This window comes from Triticum urartu, chromosome 5A, assembly GCF_056163025.1.
Source record: "Triticum urartu cultivar PI428250 chromosome 5A, HENAU_Tu73, whole genome shotgun sequence".
Taxonomy (NCBI): domain Eukaryota; kingdom Viridiplantae; phylum Streptophyta; class Magnoliopsida; order Poales; family Poaceae; genus Triticum; species Triticum urartu.
In genome coordinates this window covers 217,818,157-217,840,191 of record NC_141877.1, presented here as the reverse complement: position 1 = coordinate 217,840,191, position 22,035 = coordinate 217,818,157, and the positions used below count along the sequence as shown (strand labels likewise).

Here is a 22,035-nt window from a genome sequence, read left to right as displayed (position 1 = left end):
CAAGGGAGATTAAAAAACTCAAGAAAGCACTTGCAGTTTTCCAGAATGACCCCCAGAGAACTGCGCCGTCACATGCAGAGGTTAAAACGGTGGATCGGCTCGTCGAGCTCTATCATATGGAAGAGATCCTGCTTCGACAAAGATCCCGGGTGGACTGGCTTACGGACGGAGATAAAAACACGAAATACTTCCAACGACGAGCTAGCATGCGGCGTAGGAAGAACCAGATTAAAAACCTCCAACGGGATGATGGATCGACGATGCAAGATGTGTCAGAGATGGCCAACCTTGCGAACTCCTTTTACAAAAATCTCTTTACTTCCGAAGGGACGTCGGGCATGGATGAGGTTTTGGCGGCTTTTCCGACCAAGGTGACAAGTGAGATGAATGAAAACTTACTCACACCGTACACGACAGAAGAGGTTAAGATGGCCTTGTTCCAAATGTATCCTACGAAGGCACCTGGACCCGACGGATATCCGGCTCACTTCTTCCAAAGGCATTGGGCCTTATGTGGTACTGAGGTAACAGAGGTGGTTCTTCGCATTCTTCATGGTGAGGAGAGCCCGGAAGTAATCAATGAAACTATCTTGGTTCTAATCCCGAAGGTAAAAGATCCAACCCAGCTCACGCAATTTCGACCCATAAGTCTCTGTAACGTCCTTTACAAGATTGCTTCAAAGGTTTTGTCCAATAGACTAAAAATCATCCTGCCTGATATTATCTCCGAGGAGCAATCTGCTTTTGTGCCAGGAAGGCTGATTACAGACAATATCATCACGGCGTATGAATGCTTGCACTTCATGAAAAGGAACAAGGCGCAAAGAAACCGTTTCTGTGCAGTTAAGTTGGACATGATGAAAGCTTATGATAGGGTTGAGTGGAACTATTTGGAGGCCATTATGCTAAAGATGGGCTTTGCTCCCACGTGGGTAGCTCTGATCATGAGAATGGTGAGTTCCGTTAAATTCTCAGTTTTATTCAATGGCACAAAACTCGAAGAATTTTTGCCGTCTAGAGGGATCCGACAGGGGGACCCAATTTCTCCTTACCTATTCTTGCTTACAGTGGAGGGCCTTTCGTGCCTCTTAAAAACTACAAATGAGTCATCGCACCTCAATGGTATTCAAGTTGCTCCATCGGCTCTGCCGGTAAGCCACTTGCTTTTCGCAGATGATAGCCTGTTGTTTGTTAAGGCCAGTGTTGATGGAGCAAACGAGTTGTCCTCCTTGTTAGACTCTTACTGTAATGCCTCGGGTCAGAGAGTCAACCTTTCAAAATCATCGGTTTTTTTCAGCAAAGGGTGTCCAAACAGTCTCAGAGCTGAAGTGAAACAGGCACTCAACATAACCAATGAGTCTCTTTCAGAAAGATACTTGGGAATGCCATCGGATGTGGGAAACAGCAAAAATGGTGCCTTTAAGTTTTTGAAGGACAGAGTGTGGAACAAAGTAAAGGGTTGGCTGGAAAAAATTATATCTCTGGGAGGGAAAGAAGTTCTAATCAAGTCAGTGGCACAGGCTGTTCCGGTATACTCAATGTCATGCTTCAAACTTCCTCGCGGGCTCTGGGAGCACTTGAACTCTCTCATAAGGAAATTTTGGTGGGGCAGCAAGGATGGCAAGAGGAAGCCACATTGGGTTTCTTGGAGTACCATGACAAGGCCTAAGCAGTGTGGGGGCCTTGGTTTTCGCGATATTGAACTTTTTAACCTTGTTCTTCTAGCGAGACAGGCGTGGCATATTCTGACAGACCCAAACACCCTAAGTGCAAGAATCCTAAAGGCCAAGTATTTCCCCACGGGAGAATTCCTCCATGCCGAACTTGGCTCTTCCCCATCTCAAGTGTGGAGAGCTATTCTTGATGGAAGAGATACTATGTCACAAGGTCTCATACGCCGGGTTGGTGATGGGCAGTCTACGGAGATATGGCATCACAACTGGCTCCCGCGCCCTCATAACATGAGACCGATCACGAGCAGGGTTGCTAATCCAACGCAGCTTGTTAGTGAACTGATAATGTCGGATGCTTCCTGGGACCGAGAGGTTGTGACTCAAGTCTTTTTACCGACTGATGCCACGGCTATGTTCTCAATTCCTCTATGCACTAAGCAGATTGATGACTTCTGGTCTTGGGCTCATGAGAGGAACGGGGTTTTTTCAGTTCGATCGGCATATCGCATGCTTGTTACCACGAAACACAGCCGAGAAGCTTGGCTAGAGGGGCGAGCGAATTCCTCCAACTCTGAAGGTGAACAGAAGTCCTGGTCCAAGCTATGGAAGGTCGAAGTGCCTTCAAAGATCAAAATCTTTCTCTGGAGACTAGCTCAACAGTCGATCCCGACGGCGGATGTGCTACACCACCGAAACATGGCGACCGTGGACAGTTGCGGGCTATGTGGTGCAACAGATTCCTGGCAACACTCTCTCATACACTGCCACGTTGCTCGTTCGTTCTGGGCTTTGCAAGCGCCTGAGATTTTTGAGGTTTTAACCGAAACAACCGAACCAGATGCAAAACGGTGGATCTTCTCTCTACTGGACACGCTTCCCTCGGCGGAGTTCACTCAAGTACTTGTTACTCTGTGGGCTATTTGGTTCTCCCGACGCCAAGCATTACATGAGCACATCTTTCAGAGCCCGATGTCAACACATCAATTCATCTTGAAGTTTATTCGGGATCTCAATGACTGCAAGGTAGCTAAGGTGAAACACACTCCAGTTACTAGTTCTGGAGGGAGGCAGCCTAGGTGGATAAGGCCACCGGAAAATTTTGCTAAAATCAGGGTCGACGGGGATGTCAACAGAGCAAATGAAGAGGGCTCTTTCAGTGCAATTTGCAGGGACGGAGATGGCAATTACTTGGGCTCATCAGCGATCAGATGCGCCGGCCTCACCGATCCAGCAACACTTGAGGCGCTAGCTTGCCGGGAGGCTCTTGCACTCGCCCAAGATCTTTCATTATCCCATGTTATTGTTGCATCGGATTGTAAGGGTGTGGTGCAGGATATAAAACTTGGCATTGGTGGGATGTATGCACCTATCGTGAAGGAGATCAGAGAGACAATGGAGATTTTCCAACAGTGCACCGTCATCTTTAAAGGACGGGCTACAAATCTAGAGGCACATAGTCTTGCTAAGCATGCTTTTGGTCTGGACCCGGGGCGCCATGTGTGGCTCATGAACCCCCCAGATCTAAATTGTATCCCCATGAACATTATCCAATAAAGTGAAGTGCGTTTAGACTAAAAAAAACTAGTTACTCCCTCCGTAAACTAATATAAAAGCGTTTAGGATACTAAAGTAGCGATCTAAATGCTCTTATATTAGTTTACAAAGGGAGTATTATTGAAGAGTGTTTGATACACCAAAAGAAAAACAAAGTAACTATCGAAATATCAAAACAAGCTTAAAAACACAAGCCTGGTGGGACTCGAACCCACAATCGTCTGATTAGAAGTCAGACGCCTTATCCATTAGGCCACAGGCGCTGTTTTGTCTGCGCCAAACCCACGTCTCTCCTTCTTTAGTCTTCTGCGTTGCGTCTTCTTGGGTTCCGCCGTTCTCTTGTCGCTATATCTAAGACAAGACATAGCCTTCCCCGTCGTCTCCCATCTCATCACATCGCCGTCGCCGGAGCGAGGTGCGGAAGAGGTCATCTGCGCGCGGGATGGAGGCAGCGGCGAACAAGCGCAGCGGCATCGGGTTCGGCGCCACGGCGGCCGCGGAGGAGGAGAAGGGCCGCAAGAGGGGCCACGGATCCACCGCGCTGTTCGTGGCGGTGGACTACGCCTTCCTGCTCGCCTTCGCTGGGTTCCTCTCCTACCTCGTCGTCTCCCAGATCCTCCCTTCCGCCATCTAGATCGGTCGCCCGTCGTCGTTTGCTTCTGGATGCGATGCGTGTGAAATCCCGAGATCTTGGCTCGGGGTATAGTCACCTCCTCCTTGTCTCGTTTGATGCAATGGATTCCGCGTCTGTAACAATCAAAATATGAGACGACAAGTAGCTCGGATGCTGTTCCTTTGCGATTTTGCATGACGAATTGTAATGCCCCAGTCTTGCCGTGTTCTAGAACAATAAAATGCTTCAGTGTTCCTTTGTTCATGGCTTGAACTCCTGACTGGATGGTGTCCATTATATACTATCAGATTGATTGTTCATGTTTATGTTATTTATATGTTGAAGATGGATAATATTTCCAGGAACAAGAAGCTCAGGTGAATCTGAAGCGTCCCTTCTTCAGATGAGACCACAAGGCTTCATGCTTTCCGCCTTGGCTTCTTTCAAAATCGTGTAATATTTCAGGCAAAGCAACGAGTTTTGGATAATATTTCCAGGAACAAGAAGCTCAGGTGAATCTGAAGCGTCCCTTCTTCAGATGAGACCACAAGGCTTCATGCTTTCTGCCTTGGCTTCTTTCAAAATCATGTAATTTTTCAGGCAAAGCAACGAGTTAATTTCGACCAAGATTGACCTTTTCCATTTCCTTCCCAAGAGGAGGAGACCAAAAGAACCTTGTTACAACATTTCACATCAATAGTCGCATATCATCTGACTAGAGATGAGAAACTCTCCATGGGGCTACCAGCTAACAGCTACAGTGGTGATCTGATCAGTTAGCGCATTCATAGCATTCTCCTGGATAACCAGATATTCACAGCAATGTTTTGCAGTTGAAGTTTACGGCAGTAGCCGGACAGCTGCGATGGATGGGATCTTCTCTTTGAGCTTCTGTGCTATAGCAACTCGGACGGCCGCCACACCTGCTGCAGGGCCCTTGAGTTGGACTTTCACGAAGAATTTGTTGATCGCGACAAACCTGAGATTACCGCCTCCTGCACCGGTGAGGTATGGCCTGATCTCATCGAGTACCTGCCATTGGGTGAAAGGAAGGAATTTTCAAAGATGTACCTTTATTTGCTCTATGGAAAGGGCCAATAAAAGTTACTCCCTCTGTTCCATAATATAAGAGCGTTTTTGACACTAGTGTAGTGTAGTGTCAAAAACGCTCTTATATTATGGGACAGAGGGAGTAGATAGATCATCTCAAGGTGTAGGACAGTGTGCAACAAGGAGACAATGTATAATGTCTAACAATTACTTGCACTATTATATTTATTCGTAATTGCAGATGTTGATAATTTTTAATATAAATTTAGTCAAAGTTTACAAAGTTTTGACTTAAGAGAAACCTAATACGCGGAGAAAAAGAAACGGAGGGAGTACATGTTCTGCATTCTGTATTGGAATGTCATTCTAAGGAAGAATGGACGACAAACCAACCACATGGAACAGTCATCACTGTGCCACAAAATTTAACGGACAAATCACAGATCCTCTTATCAAAAGAAGATGGACGGCGATACTGTCCATGGCACGAAGGTTGTTGCTCCAGGTATATAGTCCCCACACCCCAGAATGGTATGTGAAATTAAAGACAACACAGGATATGCTGTTGCATAAAAAGAACTGGAACACTAGCATTCTATTTGAAGACAACAACCTAGTTTTATTTAAGAAACGTTTTCGCAAACTGACTCTGCAAGACCCTCTAGTGAATCTTTATTTGCATTTCATGTAGTATGAGATAGGTTAATGCTTGACAAATACCCGGTGTAACTTTTGCACTGCATCGAATTGTATGTTGTCTGCACAATTAGAATTTTTATTATTCTACATGGCACCATTGACAAGTAACAGTACCTTCTCAACATTCTCTTCGTTCAGCTTAAGCCCAGCGTCCTTGTCCGTGATAGCTTCAACTGCAGCAATCTCTGGTATTTCATCCATCAAACGCCGCTGAATGCCCATCCTCATGGTCATCACCGAGCTCGGGCACGCCCCGCATGCTCCTTGCAGCTTGAGCCTCACCACATTCCCGTCGATCTCATGCAAGGCAACGTTGCCTCCGTCTGCCATGAGATACGGCCGGACTTGATCCAGAACAAGCTCCACATTTTCAGCGGTTAATGGCGAATCGACCACCGGATTCGGGTCGGCAATGGGTCGAACAACTGCAGCAACAAAACGTGATAGATGAAACTTAGAAATCCACCTCTAGTAAGGACCAGCATACCCAACTGTCACTATAGTTGATCTGCGGCAAGGACGGAAGTCTCACCTTCCAGCGGCTGGCGAATGGACACGGCGACAGAAGTTGCCGCGGCAGAGGGCGTTCTCCTCCCACGCAAGCGCGACGAGACCCCAACCTTGACACGAACAGCTCCTCGTTAGACAACATGAAGCGGATAAGCAAGAAGAGACGGAGAAACAAGAGGCCTTACCTTGAAGGAGGAGGAGGAGGAGGTAGACGGCGAGGTGGTCGGCGCCCATGTCAACGCCGCTACCGCCGCCTGCATCTCCGGTGCCCGACTGGAGGCAACCGGTCCTGGAGATGCCGCCGCTGTTGGCGAGGCGTGGGTGGCGGGTGGTATTTGTGTGCCCGCATTCCCGCTCCAGCGCTCGTTTCTTTTGCTAAATTTTGTGTGGTTTTAGTTCAACCAAACCAACCGATGGCCATGCACATATGCTACGTGCTGGCATCTGCAAACCCTTTAAACAGACACGCACGGATGCCGGCCATCCAACGTTGTATGCATACATTGCAAATTCGATTTAAGTAAACCAGATGAATTTTATGCAAACCGATGATTTTCATCTTAATCGGGACCAAAATCATTACATTTTCGACATATGCTAAATTTTGTGCGGTAACCCAAAGCAAAGCTGATGGATTTCGTGGGGAGTAACCTCTGCAATATGTCCCATTCTGCAAACTAGGTCAGGTGGGGAGTAACCTCTGCAATATTTGCTCATTATTGGAGTATCTTTGTGTTAGTCAAATACAAAGATTTCTGTTGAGTGAATATGACCGCAAATATATTGGTAAAATACTTGAGCTACAAATATACCTTGAATTTTCAAATAGTAACTATTTATAAGTTGATGATACTGATAATTTTGTCTTTTGATGTCCACGTACATGAAACATACGTCATAAGGTTCGTCCATTTTTTTCTTTTTATTATGCATTTTGTGGCATAGAACGGATAGATGGCCAAGACCTTGAAAGCTCACTACACAGTAAACAAAATGATGCAGAGCACCCCATGGACACGTCATCATCACCCAAGGCACCAAGTGGACCAATGACAAGGGCTCGTGCAAAATCTATCGAAACCGAGGTGAACTCCCTCCTTGCTCAACTCCCTTTCGAATCACATGAGACATGGCTACTGCCTCAAGTGAAAACACTTTGCATACTCAGGTGCCAAGGAACCAGCCATGGAGAAGCTAAGGAGCAAGCCCAAGCGATGGAGGAAGAAGAATGTGAAGACGGAGAGCAAACAACACAAGTCAGCACTGATAGAGGCAAAGGTATCCCGATGTTTCGATGAGAGGTAGCTATCGCTTTTGGTGGAAGTCAACTTTGACGGTCCGACTATAAACGTGCAAAGACGGCGCGCCTTAGCAATCGCTAAACCAACTCCAATAGGTTATTGACCACGCCGAAGCATGATCAACCTGACCACAAGGATCTATTTTCTGCACGCAAATGAAGAATAAGCAAAAAACTGTGATTGCAATCTGGGATATTGCGAATATAAGAGGAAAGCTTTATTGATCAAAGTGGGGTTCTGAAACGCCTTGGCATGGTCGTTGGACACAAACGAAGTACGCGCGTTGCACTATGGTGAACTTTAATCTAAACAAAACTCAAGTCTAAATGATGCCTTAAAGGTTGTATTTATAGGGGGGAAGAGAGGGGATTTTGTCCCCCCCCCTTCCCAAGGTGGGTTACACTATGGTGAACTTTAATCTAAACAAAAGCCAAGTCTAAATGATGCCTTAAAGGTTGTATTTATAGGGGGGAAGAGAGGGGATTTTGCCCCCCCCCCCTTCCCAAGGTGGGACTAAAACACCTTCGGGTTGTTTCCCCTATAATATGGACTCTAAAAACAGCCTACGGGAAGTTAATTCAAAATACATGGGTCTAGGCCAAAATAAGGTGGCGTAGCACCTATAATAAGCTATGAACGAAATTTATGAAAGGTCATCTTGTATATTTCATCCGTGCTTGTATGTCATCATGGTGGCTTCAAAGTGCTGAAATCTCCACTAAAAACTCCGTTCTTGTTCCCTTCGCGCGTGCCTTCAACTCCACGCTTGATCCTACTCTAATGTTCATCCTTCTTATCCATGCTAGGCCCTTCATTCATAAGCGAAACAAATATATCCAATTTAGGCAGCATCATATTCTCATGAACATTAGAATCATTACCAAAAAACAAAAGTACCTCGTAATTTAATTAGCATGCGCGAGCTCTAGTAATTTGTCTAATATATGTAGCAGCAGGGGATGTGGGTGTTGTGGTAGTGATGTCCTCATCAAGCACCTACCCGGATGATCCGGACGACACCTGGACGATCTGGCCCTCCTCACGAACAATCCGACTATAGCACCTGAAGACATCAGCAGCCTCTCCACGAAGCCGGATCATCTGGGACTCTACCCGGATCATTCGGGCGAAGCCCGGACGTCCAGACAAGGTCCCGAACGTCCAGCTCGGCAATAGCCATGGCGGCCTGGCCGGATCATTCAGACATTGCCCAGATCATCTGGCATTGCCTGCGCGCATGACTCGGGCCAAGGCCCATCCCCTCCCTCACTTAGACTATAAATATCCGTCTCCTACCTCTGTTTTAGGGTTAGCAAAGCATATGTTATGATCTAGAGAGAGCTTTGATCATCTACCTCTTCCCTTGGAGATCAAGACCTCTTAGGCCTTGTTCGGTTGCGTGTGGATCCGAGGGGATTGAAGGGGTTTTGGGGGATTCAAACCTCTTATAAGTCAGAATATGTTCCAGTCCTTGCCAATCCCCTCCAATCCTCTTTGGGGGGGGGGTTAACCGAACAAGCCCTTAGGAGAATATCCCCAAGTGGATATCAAGACCTCCTCCCCTAAGAATTAGAGAAGACTATTATCAAGACCTCAATTCCTCTTAGGATTAGGAAAAACTACCCTTTGCTATTTCCTCTTGTTGCATTTGGATCTTGAATCATGTATGTGTATATGGATTTAGTGGATGTGAGACCTGGATCTTGTCATGTGAGTGTTTTCCTCTTGTGTTTACGCTTGATTTTCCCTCCTCCCCCTCCAAGTGTGAAGAACATCACCACCTAGGGTTTCCTACAACACAAAATGAAGGTGTAAGCCACTTATTTGTGAAGTGTAAAGCCATCACTCAACTATGGTAAACCTGGATGGTGAGAGGCGGGCCATATATTTTAACCCCCCCCCCCCCCCCGCCCACCCCACGTAGGACGGGAATCGATCTAGTCTAGGGCGTAGAATCTGTTTTAATACTACGTTGGCATGGTCTTGAACATGAGGTCTCTTGGCTCTGATATCATATTGAATTTAGCTTCAACCAATTATTTTAAAAGTATAAACTAATGAAGAGAGGCATGCAAGTGCAAGAAACTCAACACGCCATATAGGTCAGAGGAGGTGGTTGGTGTACTATGAACCCTCACTGGAGGTACCTAAGATGGACAACAAGAATGACGTGAGCGGGGAGTTGATTTCTCAAGTGAGATGCATGGCCGAGGACTGAGGGAGTACCAGAACGTATCCAAACTAAGGTGAGAGCCAAAGAAGAACAACTCTAGGAGGCACCAACTCAAGGCATGCTAAAGATCATTGTACACTAGTTTGGAGGCTGGGGATTGATTGTGTGGGGATCATAGCGTTGGTCACAACGTAAAGAGTTAATTGCACGGAAGTACCACAATTGGGGCATCACATGTAGATTGGTACCACGATTGCTAATTTTTGCGTGTCAGTACCAACATTAACGGTATTAACGGTATATCCAATAGCTCAGGCCCACCCGTCAGGTGCCACGCTGGCCAATCGACGCGTGCCCGCGCGCTGACTAGGACGAGCCGCTCTCCAACCCGGTCCGGTCGCACCGGTTCGTCCCCCACCGCACCATTCCCCTCCCCTCCTCCTCCTCGACTCGTTCCTTCCGTCGCCTCCGCGCGCATCTCGACTGTCGGCCGCCGCACCGCCCCGCCGATGCCATGGTTTTGGAGGACGAAAGCAGTGATGACCAGTCTAGCCTCCCGTACATGCAGCCTTCTTCCTCCATCGACGGGCTCAACCAGGTCTGTACAGTGAGTTTATGGTTAGGGTTTCAGATTTGGGATTTCTTGATTTGGTTGATTTAGGTAGGTTTTGATTTGTCCATTGTCTTTGTGCGAGCTTTTGCAGGTCCCTTTCAGCCTTGAAGATCCAGATTACAAGGGGCTTGAGTTGGATGTGATGTCCCCATGTGAGAAGCACGGCATGGCATCTGAGAGGCTTGTTGCCTTTGAAGGAACAGACACAGGCTGGAGGTTTTTAGCATGTGCACAGCCGGTATGGATTGTAGGCATAGTGATTTTTTTCTTAGTTTGTCAGTGCCATATTGAACTCTGCTTGCTGTGAACATTTTGGTTCATAAAGGTACTAGAGTAGCTTATTTAGGTCAAGCATGAGTATATTTTGCTGGAGTACAATGGCATAGTAATTTTGGTTCATAGTGGTACTAGAGTAGCTTATTTAGGTCAATCATGAGTATATTTTGCTTGCTGGAGTACTCTGCTTGCTGTGAACATTTTTTAACTGACCATATGTTTAAAAATGGTTGAACACTCCTTGATATGAACACTAGAGTAACTAACCTAGTCAGTCAGCTACTCAAGTGGCTGCTCCTCTTGTTAAATGTAGTGGTCTGATGCTAAATTTAGATATCCTTGTTGGCAATTGCAGTGGTCTTGTGTAATTACTTGATGTACGAACTCTGTTGGTGTTGTTGTTTTTGCAGGAAGGTAGCAATTGTGGCTTTGTTGAATGGGTTGATCACCAATGGCCCCCAACAATGCAGAATGCATTGTTGAAGCTATGGGCAATGGTTGAAGATGCCAAAAGTGCTAGGGTGAATGACAATCTTGAAAGTTCTTTCACTATCCACCATCTGACAGAAGAGAAGAACAAGCTAGAGGCCAACTATGACAAGCTAGTCCATGATGTGCATGAGCTTATGAATTTCCAGGAGGAAAGGGTGATTGATTTCAGATATCTGCAGTCTAACATTACATATCAGCAGGATGTAAGAAAAGAACTCATTGACCATATGAAGGCACAGATGGCAACTGAGATGGCAAAGAAAGATGCAGAGACCCAGAAACTTACTCAGAAGTATGAGCTGCTGGTCAACCTGACAAGAGCTCAAGCAACAGTCATTCAGAACTTGAAGTTGAAAAAAATGAAAGAGAAGCAAGTGCTTGCTGAAGCTAAGATGAATTTGGAGCTGAAGAATGCAAAGATAACAAAGTGTCGGGAGAAGCTCACCCAAGAGAAGCTAGAGTTGAAGCTTTAGGTTGCTGATCTGCTTAAGGGAAAGGAAAAGCATATTCAAGAGAAGTGGCAGCTAGAGTTTCAGAATGCTGAGCTCATGATGAGAAATGAAAAGTTGAAGGAGAAGTTCTAGGGGATTCAGGCTATCTTGGAGAAGTGAAGAAGATGAAAATGAGATTAGTGGCATTGCTGACCTTTTGGGAATGATGGTTGTGTAATGACCTAGCATCTAGGAACTAACGTTGTGTACGGTATGCTTGTACTAAATGTGAACTATGGCTGTGTATGTATGTAGTAGTTATGCTATTCATCCTTTTGTGAGAAAAGGATGAACTATGCATTTGAAGTTGAACTCCTGTATGTATTGTGAACAATGGATGTGTATGTAGTAGTTATGCTATTCATCCTTTTGTGAGAAAAGGATGAACTATGCATTTGAAGTTGAACTTATCTATGTATTGTGAACTAATGTGTGATATGATTGGTAGAAATGGATCAGTTTCTTATATTGTAGTGCCATGTCTGGAAAAAAATATGATTGCTAGAAGGATATGTTTATGGATATCCTGATTATGTAGATGGATATGTTGATGATGATACATTATGACAATGTTGCAGCAAACCACTCATGTCATACAAAATAAAAGAGGATCAAGACCGACTCAATCTCATTGCATCAGAAGATAACTTCACTGATACATTACATATTAAGCAAGAGCATACAAAAGACAACTTGGCTTAAACTAGAGCAACTAAACCAGACGGTACATTGCATTTAAATTGGCTGCAACTAAACCAACTAACTAACTTAAGATCTTGCCTGCAACTAAGCCAATCACAAATATAGTGAAAAGAAACAACACATTGTGAAATTGTGACGCCCCCGATTCAATCGTACACTAATCATACACACAAACGTGTACGATCAAGATCAGGGACTCACGGGAAGATATCACAACACAACTCTACAAATAAAATAAGTCATACAAGCATCATATTACAAGCCAGGGGCCTCGAAGGCTCGAATACAAGAGCTCGATCATAGACGAGTCAGCGGAAGCAACAATATCTGAGTACAGACATAAGTTAAACAAATTTGCCTTAAGAGGGCTAGCACAAACTGGGATACAGATCGAAAGAGGCGCAGGCCTCCTGCCTGGGATCCTCCTAACTACTCCTGGTCGTCGTCAGCGGGCATCACGTAGTAGTAGGCACCTCCGGTGTAGTAGGAGTCGTCGTTGAAGGTGGCTTCTGGCTCCTGGGCTCCAACATCTGGTTGCGACAACCAGGTAGAAGGGATAGGGGGAAAAGAGGGAGAAAGCAACCGTGAGTACTCATCCAAAGTACTCGCAAGCAAGGAACTATACTACATATGTATGCATTGGTATCAAATGGAATAAGGGTTTCATATGTGGACTGAACTGCAGAAAGCCGGAATAAGGGGGGGTAACTAATCCTGTCGAAGACTACGCTTCTGGCAGCCTCCGTCTTGCAGCATGTAGAAGGGAGTAGACTGAAGTCCTCCAAGTATCATCGCATAACAATAGTCCTACCCGGCGATCCCCTCCTCGTAACCCTGAGAGAGAGCGACCACCGGTTGTATCTGGCACTTGGAAGGGTGTGTTTTATTAAGTATCCGGTTCTAGTTGTCATAAGGTCAAGGTACAACTCCAAGTCGTCCTGTTACCGAAGATCACGGCTATTCGAATAGATTAACTTCCCTGCAGGGGTGCACCACATACCCCAACACGCTCGATCCCATTTGGCCGGACACACTTTCCTGGGTCATGCCCGGCCTCGAAAGATCAACACGTCGCAGCCCCACCTAGGCACAACAGAGAGGTCAGCACGCCGGTCTAAACCTAAGCGCACAGGGGTCTGGGCCCATCGCCCTTAGCACACCTGCACGTTGCGTACGCGGCCGGAAGCAGAACTAGCCCCCTTAATACAAGAGTAGGCTTACGTTCCAATCCGGCGCGCGCCACTCAGTCGCTGACGTCACGAAGGCTTCGGCTGATACCACGACGCCGGGATACCCATAACTACTCCCGCGTAGATGGTTAGTGCGTATAGACCAAATGGCCAGACTCGGATTAAATATCCAGATCTCGTTAAGCGTGTTAAGTATTCGCGAACGTCGACCAGGGCCAGGCCCACCTCTCTCCTAGGTGGTCGGAACCTGCCCTGTCGCTCCGCCTCAAAGATCCACTCGCGGGTGCTCCTCAAGCCGACCCGTCTTTAGTCACCACATGTATCATGTATAAAGTATGTAGTATATACCCGTGATCAACTCCCGAGTGATCACGGCCCGATAGTATAGCATGGCAGACGGACAAGGATGTAGGGCCACTGATGGAACACTAGCATCCTATACTAAGCAGTAGGATAGCAGGTAAAGGTAACAACAGTAGTAGCAAGGACAGGCTATGCAGCAGTATAGGATTAACTGTAAGCAGTAACATGCTACACTACGCTAATGCAAGCAGTATAGAGAAGAGTAGGCGATATCTGGTGATCAAAGGGGGGGCTTGCCTGGTTGCTCTGGCAAGAGAGAGGGGTCGTCAACACCGTAGTCGTACGGGGTAGCAGCGGCGTCAGTCTCGGTGTCTAGCGAGAGAAGAGGGGGAAGAAACAATAAATATAATGCAAGCATATGCATAGTGATGCATGACATGACAAGTAGCGGTGCTAGGGGTGCCCTATCGCGGTATGAGGTGATACCGGTGAAGGGGGAAAACATCCGGGAAAGTATTCCCGGTGTTTCGTGATTTCGGGCAGAGGAGCCGGAGGGGGAAAGTTGCGGGTTCGATAGGTTAGGGGTGTGTGGCGGACGAACGGACTGCGTATCCGGATTCGTCTCGTCGTTCTGAGCAACTTTCATGTTGAAAATATTTTAATCCGAGTTACGGATTAAAAGATATGATTTTCTAAAGATTTTATTAATGTCTGGAATTCAATTAATTAATTATTTAATTCGAAAAATGAATTTATGACGTCAGCATGATGTCATGCTGACGTCAGCAGTCAACAGGGTTGACTTGGTCAACCTGACGTGTGGGTCCAGCGGGGCCCACCTGTCATACCCTGTTTAGGCTAATCAGGTTTTAGCTAAACTAATCACAGTTTAATTAGACTAATTAGTTAATTTGATTAATCTAATTATGATTAATTAACTTAATTAATTCCTTAATTAATTAATTAATTAATTATTTTTATTATTATTAATTTTAATTCCCTTTTTTTTATAAAACGTTCTGGGCCGTGGGGCCACCCGGTCAGTGACCCAGGGGCATAACGAGCGCGCGGGCGTGCGGGCGCTGGCGCCCAGCCCGAACGGGCGCACACCCAGGGGCGGCCAGATCCGGCGCGGCACCGGGCGGGGACGCAGCACCAGGGGGGGTCGCGGGCGGCCAAGCGCGTGCTCGCGCGGCGAGGCACGGGCGAGGCCAGGAGAGCGCGGGGGCGACCGGAGGCGAGGTCAGGGGGGCCAGCGTCGGCGGTGGCGGACAGCAAGGGCAGGGGCGGGAGCTCGTGACGCGGGGAGCAGGGGAGCGGCCAACGCGAGCGCGCGCGTCGCGCGGGACGTAGCCAACGCGTGCGGTGAAGGGCAAAGCAGGGCTTGGTCGACGCGGGGCACGCCGGCCGAACGCAGCACGGGCGAGGCGAGCGCCGGCGAGAGGGGACGGGGAGAAGGAGGACCGGGGTCCTCACCGAGGGAGCGTAGGGCACGGGGCAGCGGTGGTCGAGGGGGGGCGACGGGGACGAGCGGCGGAGCGGGAGGCAGTCCGGCGGGGGAGCGTGCCGGCGCGGTCCAGGCGGCGTGGGGGCGGCGCAGTCGTCGCCGCAGGGTCCGTTCCCCCGATCCGATCTGGATCGGGGAGGAGGGGGAAGAGCGAGGGGGGGCGCGAGTGGGTGGCGGTTCCCGGCGCCGGCGGGCGGCGGCCTCAGGGGTGCGGCGGCTCGGGTGCCCGCACCACCGAGTGTGCGTGCGTGCGTGTGTGGCGGCGGAGTGGGAGGATGAGGGAGACGTGGGGAGAGGAAGTGGGGATCGTGGGATGGGTTAGGTCACGGTGGGAGGGATAAGGAGAGAGAGGAGGGGCCGGCTGGGCCGGCCTGATTGGCCCCGAGGCCATCTGGGCCGAGGCCCAGCGAGGGGGGGGCTTCTCCCCCCTTTTGTTTTTTTTTGTTTTGTCTTCTAATTTTGTAGTTTCCTTTTCTTTATTTCCTCTTCTGTTTTAAATCATTTTAAATTATTTAGGCATTTTATAAAATTGTGAACCTTACACCATAATTATCTTGGTAATATTTGGCAACCACCGAACATTTTTGTTTTTATTTTTGAAAACTTTTATTGTTTTCTTTTATTTAAATTTTGAACTTGTTTCGGTTCTGAACTATCGAGAGTTTACCACAGTAAGAGTGGTGACGAGGCATCATTAGCAGAGGTTACTGTAGCTTAATTATCCGGGCGTTACAAAACTCCTCCACTACAAGAAATCTCGTCCCGAGATTTAGGAGGTAGAAGGAAACAACGCGGGGTATTCATCACGCAGGCGATCCTCGCGTTCCCAAGTGGCTTCGTCTTCAGAGTGATTCGACCACTGGACTTTGAGGAATTTGATCGCCTTCTGACGTGTGCGGCGTTCAGCTTGGTCGAGAATGCGGACCGGATGCTCTTTATAGGAGAGGTCCTGTTGCAATTCAAGCACTTCATGATCCACTGCTCGAATTGGGTCCTTGAAGCAGCGTCGGAGTTGTGACACATGGAACACATCGTGAACCTGAGAAAGGTTCGGCGGAAGCTCCAGTTGATATGCCACTTTACCACGCCTTTCGAGAATAGTGAAAGGACCAATATAGCGGGGAGCTAGCTTTCCCTTGATCCCGAAGCGGTGAGCACCCTTCATTGGTGTAACTCGAAGATAAGCCTTTTCGCCAGGTTGATAGACCATGTCTTGGTGATGACGGTCATACTGACTTTTCTAACGTGACTGAGCAGTCTTGAGATTCTCGCGAATAATGCGAACTTGTTCTTCGGCCTGTTGTATAATATCCGGACCAAAGAGTGGACGTTCCCCAGTTTCTGACCAGTTCAGAGGGGTTCGACACTTTCGTCCATATAGCACTTCGAAGGGGGACATCTTTAGACTAGCTTGATAGCTATTATTATAAGAGAACTCGGCATATGGAAGAGATTCCTCCCATTTCTTGCCGAATGAGATTACACAAGCTCGAAGCATGTCTTCGAGAACTTGGTTGACACGTTCAACCTGTCCTTGCGACTGAGGATGGAACGCAGTACTGAACGACAGATGAGTCCCCATAGCTTCTTGGAAACTCGCCCAAAACCTTGAAGTGAATAAGCTGCCACGGTCTGAACTGATAACCAGTGGGATACCGTGAAGTGAAACAATTCTAGCCATGTAGAGAGTAGCAAGCTGACTAGCAGTGATTGTCTCTTTGACCGCCAGGAAATGGGCAACTTTGGAAAGCCGGTCAATGACGACAAGAATAGCATCATTACCTTTCTGCGATTTGGGAAATCCAGTGACGAAGTCCATTTCAACATGGTCCCATTTCCATTCAGGAATAGAGATAGGTTGCAGAGTTCCAGCAGGCCTTTGATGCTCTGCTTTGATTCGGCGACAAACGTCACACTCAGCAACATAACGAGCAATGTCCTGCTTCATATTAGACCACCAGAATCTTTGACGAATATCCTGGTACATCTTTGTACTACCAGGATGGATGGACAGAGGCGTATCATGGGCTTCTTGCATAACCCTTTTAGTCTTATCCAGGTTTTTCTTCGAACATGGTACCACTAGGCGGCCTTTGAAATACAAGGCGCCATCGTCGGCGATCGTGAAGAATGAGGGCTTTCCTCTTTTGAGGTCGCGCTTAATCTTGAGGACTTCATCGTCACATTTCTGTATCCATTTGATGGTGTCCACAAGATCTGGTTTCGCAACCAGGGTATTGAGAGAACCCTTGGAAACAACATGGAGGTTCCGTTTGGGAAAACCTTCGGGAGGGGGAGCGAGTGATCCCGGGGGAACAATATGGAGGTTCAGCCTTCTAAATTCTTCGGTAAGCGAGGGCTGAACTTTGTGGACCTGGAGGTGGTTGCAGTAAGACTTGCGGCTCAGGGCATCAGCCATTACATTAGCCTTGCCGGGGGTATATGATATATCCACGTCAAAGTCTGCAACAGTCTCCATCCATCTTTGCTGACGGAGGTTCAGGTCTGGCTGAGTAAACAGATACTTCAGACTTTGATGGTCGGTGAAGATCTCGCAACGATTACCGAGAAGGTAATGTCGCCACTGCTTCAGTGCATGAATGACAGCAGCAAGCTCGAGGTCATGAACCGGGTAGTTTTCTTCGTGAGGGCGCAGTTAACGAGAGGCATAAGCAATCACTCTGCGCTCCTGCATTAGGACACAGCCTAATCCTTGGCGGGAAGCGTCGCAGTAAATGACGAAGTCCTTCCTAGTATCAGGTGGTGCAAGCACAGGGGCAGAAGTCAACTTGTCTTTGAGCGCCTGGAAACTTTCCTGACACTTGTCTGTCCAGTCAAACTTGACACCCTTATGCAACAGATTAGTCAGGGGCCTGGCAATCTTGGAGAAGTTCTCGACGAATCGACGGCAGTAGCTGGCGAGACCGAGGAAACTTCGGACTTGCTTGACGTTCTTCGGAGGAGTCCAATCGAGAATAGCTTGAACTCGTTCAGGGTTGACGGCAATACCATCCTTGGAGATGACATGCCCAAGATAGGTTACTTCGGGGAGCCAGAATTCACACTTGGAATACTTAGCATACAGTTGATGTTCTCGAAGCTTCTCTAGCACAAGACGCAGATGTCCAGCATGTTCTTCCTCGTTCTTGGAAAATACAAGGATATCGTCCAGATAAACCACGACGAACTTGTCGAGGTAATCCATGAATATATAATTCATCAGACGAGAGAAGGTGGCTGGAGCATTCGTTAAACCGAATGACATGACGGTGTACTCGTATGATCCATACCGAGTCACGAAGGCAGTTTTTGGGATGTCCTCTTCACGAACACGGATCTGGTGGTAACCCAACCTCAAGTCGAGTTTGGAGAACACTGATGAACCAGCCAGTTGATCATAAAGATCATTGATCCGAGGAAGAGGGTATTTATTCTGAATGGTAGCTTGGTTTATAGGACGGTAGTCTTGGACCAATCGGTTTGTCCCATCCTTCTTCCTAACAAAAAGAGAAGGTGCTCCCCAAGGATAGCAACTAGGACGAATGAAACCTTTGATAAGAGATTTGTCGATTTCCTCCTTAAGTTCAATGAGTTCATGTGGCGGCATCTTATAGGGTCGTTTGGCTATAGGGGTGGTGCCGGGTTTCAAGTCGATGATGAATTCGACAGCTCTAGCAGGGGGAATCCCTGGAAGTTCTTCTGGGAAGACATCTTGGAATTCACGAACGACGGGAATGTTTTCAATGCCCTCGAGTGGTGCAGCGTTCAACGCATTCAAGGCATAAAGACGTGCCTCGGCGTTCTGAACTAGATGAGCTTGGTAAGCTATTATTTCGTCAGAAGGGTGTAGCAGATGGACGACCTTAGTGGCGCAAACTATAGAAGCAGTATGCGCTTTCAACCAATCCATTCCCAGAATGAGGTCGATGTTAGACGACTTCAGGATAATGGGAGAGGCATAGAATTCCAGCCCTTCGATTTCCACGGGGACATCGATGCCAACCAGTGAGGTTTGACATTGTCCCACTGGGGTTTTTACCAATACCGAAGCGTTCATCTCCTCACATTTAACGTCATGCTTGTATGCAAAATCTTCTGACATGAATGAATGCGATGCCCCTAAATCGAATAAAACAGATGCAGGTACTGAGTTTACGAGGAGTGTACCCATCACGGTAGCAGGCTGGTCTAGAACTTCATTGAGATCAACATGGTTGGCATGAACACGACCATAAGACTTGGCACTGTTGTTGCGAGGCTGGTTGCTTCCACGGCCAGTTGCTGGGAGGGCCAGTTGATTCTGGTTTTGATTGCAATCCCTAGCACGGTGACCTGGCTGACCACACTTGTAGCAGAGGCCATTATTGGGAGTGGGAACAGGAGCTTGTGGTGGTGGAGCTGGAAGTCTTGTCTGCCTAGTTGGAGGAGCAGGCAGACGAGGTGCAGCATAGGACTGCCTTGGGGCAGGTGCATCCGGCTGGTACATGCTGTTGGGGATCCATATCTTGCGCTTCTGCGAGGACGGGCCCGAAGATGAGCCCGTGTCACGGCTGCGCTTGTGAGAGCTCTGGTATTCCTGCAGACCAGTTTCGACGTTGATGGCTTTGTTCACCAGAGTGGCGAAATCAGCAAAGTCGTGCACTAGAAGTGCGAGCTTGATGTCAGCTTGAAGGCCATCACGGAACTTCTCCTGTCTGCGTGCATCAGTTGCGATGTCTTCTTCAGCATAGCGGGACAAGTCAAGAAACTCCCGCTGGTAAGTTTCCACAGTTTTATTGCCTTGGGTGAGGTTGCGGAACTCACGCTTCTTCCGGTCCATAACTCCCTGAGGAATGAAGCGAGCACGGAAGGCAGCTTGGAAGTCTGGCCAGGTGATGATTGTTCCAGCTGGCAGAGTACGCCTGTGGCTATCCCACCATTGAGCTGCGGGTCCCTTCAGGAAGAAGGAAGCAAAGGTGACATAGCTGGCAGGGGCTACATCAGCAGACTCCATCTCATAGGTGATGTCTCGGAGCCAGTCATCAGCATCCAGAGGCTGAGTTGAGCTGCGGTACACCGTTGGGTTCAGGCGCATGAAATCCTGCAGAGTTACTGGGGCTGGCTGCTGGTTCATATTGGGGCGAGGAAACTGAGCCATAATATTCTCCATGAACTGACGATTCAGCTCAAACTGTTGCATCATCCCAGCCATGTACTCAGGTGGTGGTGGGGCGTTGCCACCACGACCACGACCACGACCACCTGGTCTAACCATCCTGCTAATATATAACAGGGGTAGTTCAGTATTGAGAAATGTGCAAAGACGAGAATCATTCATGATGAAACATGCACAACGAAAGCAGCACGATAGATACTACATAGTAGTCGGCATATCTTACAAAAGAGATCATGCATGGAGTTCGTTACACAGAGTCTGGTACATAGACTAAGACATCATAGGCGGCACACAGGCTCGCGGCGAATGCAGCTAACACTAACAAGCAAGTCTACGTCAGTCCCATGCGGTACTGCGGAGGTAGGTGTAGCCCGACAGCTGGTAGTGACGCGAAGGGAAGACCTCCACGCGAGTAGCCTGGGGCCCACGGATACTCTGGTGCGGAACCCGATGCGCAGGTGGCAGGAGAGGACCCAATGCAGGAGAGTAGCCTCCCACATCTGGCCAGCCAACGCCCTGGGGCATCACGGTCCGGGCAGGGTAGATCGCAGAACGCGACAGCTCCCCAGATCCGACGAAGGGGTGCAACATCGTCAGAGCACGGTAGAGGTGCTGACGAGTGGTGTACAACTCGTGGCGAAGAGCTCGGTTAGCTTGATCCAGCCCATCAGCATGCAGAACCAGGTTCTGATGGTAGAAGGGCTCTCGGGTGACAGTGGAGTAGGCAGCAGTGTAGTATCCCTCCGCACCAACATCGGATGCGATAGCAATGTGCCTGAAGGGGGAGGTATCCAACTCCTGATACTCTCCACGGAGACGTGTCAGAGCAGCATAAGCAGCATCGTGGACCGCCATATCGATAGTCACTCCAACACCATGAGCAGTGTGCAGCACGGTAGTGGAGTCATACTCCCGAGAGTAGAGGTGGACGATGGCACGGTACTGCTCCTGGTTGAAGTCCTGATACTCCTCATAGACGGTGTACTCAGGGTGCCAGCGATAACCCAGATAGGTCATCATCTCAACCAACACAGCAGGTGATCCTGAGGCACCAATGGCCGTCGTGTGGCGCACGACCTGCCCCGTGGGTTCCATCTGAAAACAAAGATGTTTTCACAGGAGTCAAATGACAATGTGGATAATGTTCAAGTACTACTCTAAAGAATAACTAGGGCTTATCCAACTTTGGGGTGAGCGTGGTCACGGGAACCTAGTGTTAGAGTTAGTAAAATCGTTTAACCCGAGTAAAAGAGGGTTCAGAGTCCCAGAGTAAGGATCGAGGAGTAAAAGATCCTAATACCACCCAGATGGCGACGTGGGCCCGTAAGGCACAACGTCATGTTAGTAAAAGGGTTTTGTAATGTCTAGACTCGACTTCGGCCAAGGAGTGTGGAAGGGGGGTTCCTTCAGGCAGTCGGCTCTGATACCAACTTGTGACGCCCCCGATTCAATCGTACACTAATCATACACACAAACGTGTACGATCAAGATCAGGGACTCACGGGAAGATATCACAACACAACTCTACAAATAAAATAAGTCATACAAGCATCATATTACAAGCCAGGGGCCTCGAAGGCTCGAATACAAGAGCTCGATCATAGACGAGTCAGCGGAAGCAACAATATCTGAGTACAGACATAAGTTAAACAAATTTGCCTTAAGAGGGCTAGCACAAACTGGGATACAGATCGAAAGAGGCGCAGGCCTCCTGCCTGGGATCCTCCTAACTA

At 48.1% G+C, this 22,035-nt stretch overlaps 2 protein-coding genes and 1 non-coding gene across 3 annotated transcripts; 1 reads left to right on the top strand and 2 right to left on the bottom strand.

Annotated features, from left to right (window-relative positions):
* Positions 1-3,415: 3,415 nt before the first annotated feature.
* On the bottom strand, positions 3,416-3,490 carry TRNAR-UCU (transfer RNA arginine (anticodon UCU)). Its single transcript has one exon. It is a non-coding gene; the product is annotated as a tRNA-Arg (tRNA).
* A 967-nt stretch (positions 3,491-4,457) lies between these two features.
* LOC125524574 (nifU-like protein 2, chloroplastic) lies at positions 4,458-6,443 on the bottom strand. The gene is made up of 4 exons (XM_048689611.2): positions 6,285-6,443; positions 6,122-6,209; positions 5,704-6,014; positions 4,458-4,872 (listed from the first exon to the last, which is right to left on the bottom strand). Exons 1-4 carry the CDS (start codon positions 6,357-6,359, stop codon positions 4,681-4,683), a joined length of 666 nt encoding a protein of 221 aa, XP_048545568.1. The 5' UTR covers positions 6,360-6,443; the 3' UTR covers positions 4,458-4,680.
* A 3,644-nt stretch (positions 6,444-10,087) lies between these two features.
* On the top strand, positions 10,088-11,427 carry LOC147970840 (uncharacterized). The gene is made up of 3 exons (XM_087523667.1): positions 10,088-10,171; positions 10,278-10,424; positions 10,873-11,427. The coding sequence occupies exons 1-3, from the start codon at positions 10,088-10,090 to the stop codon at positions 11,425-11,427; spliced, it is 786 nt and encodes a 261-aa protein (XP_087379793.1).
* The last annotated feature ends 10,608 nt before the right edge of the window (positions 11,428-22,035 follow it).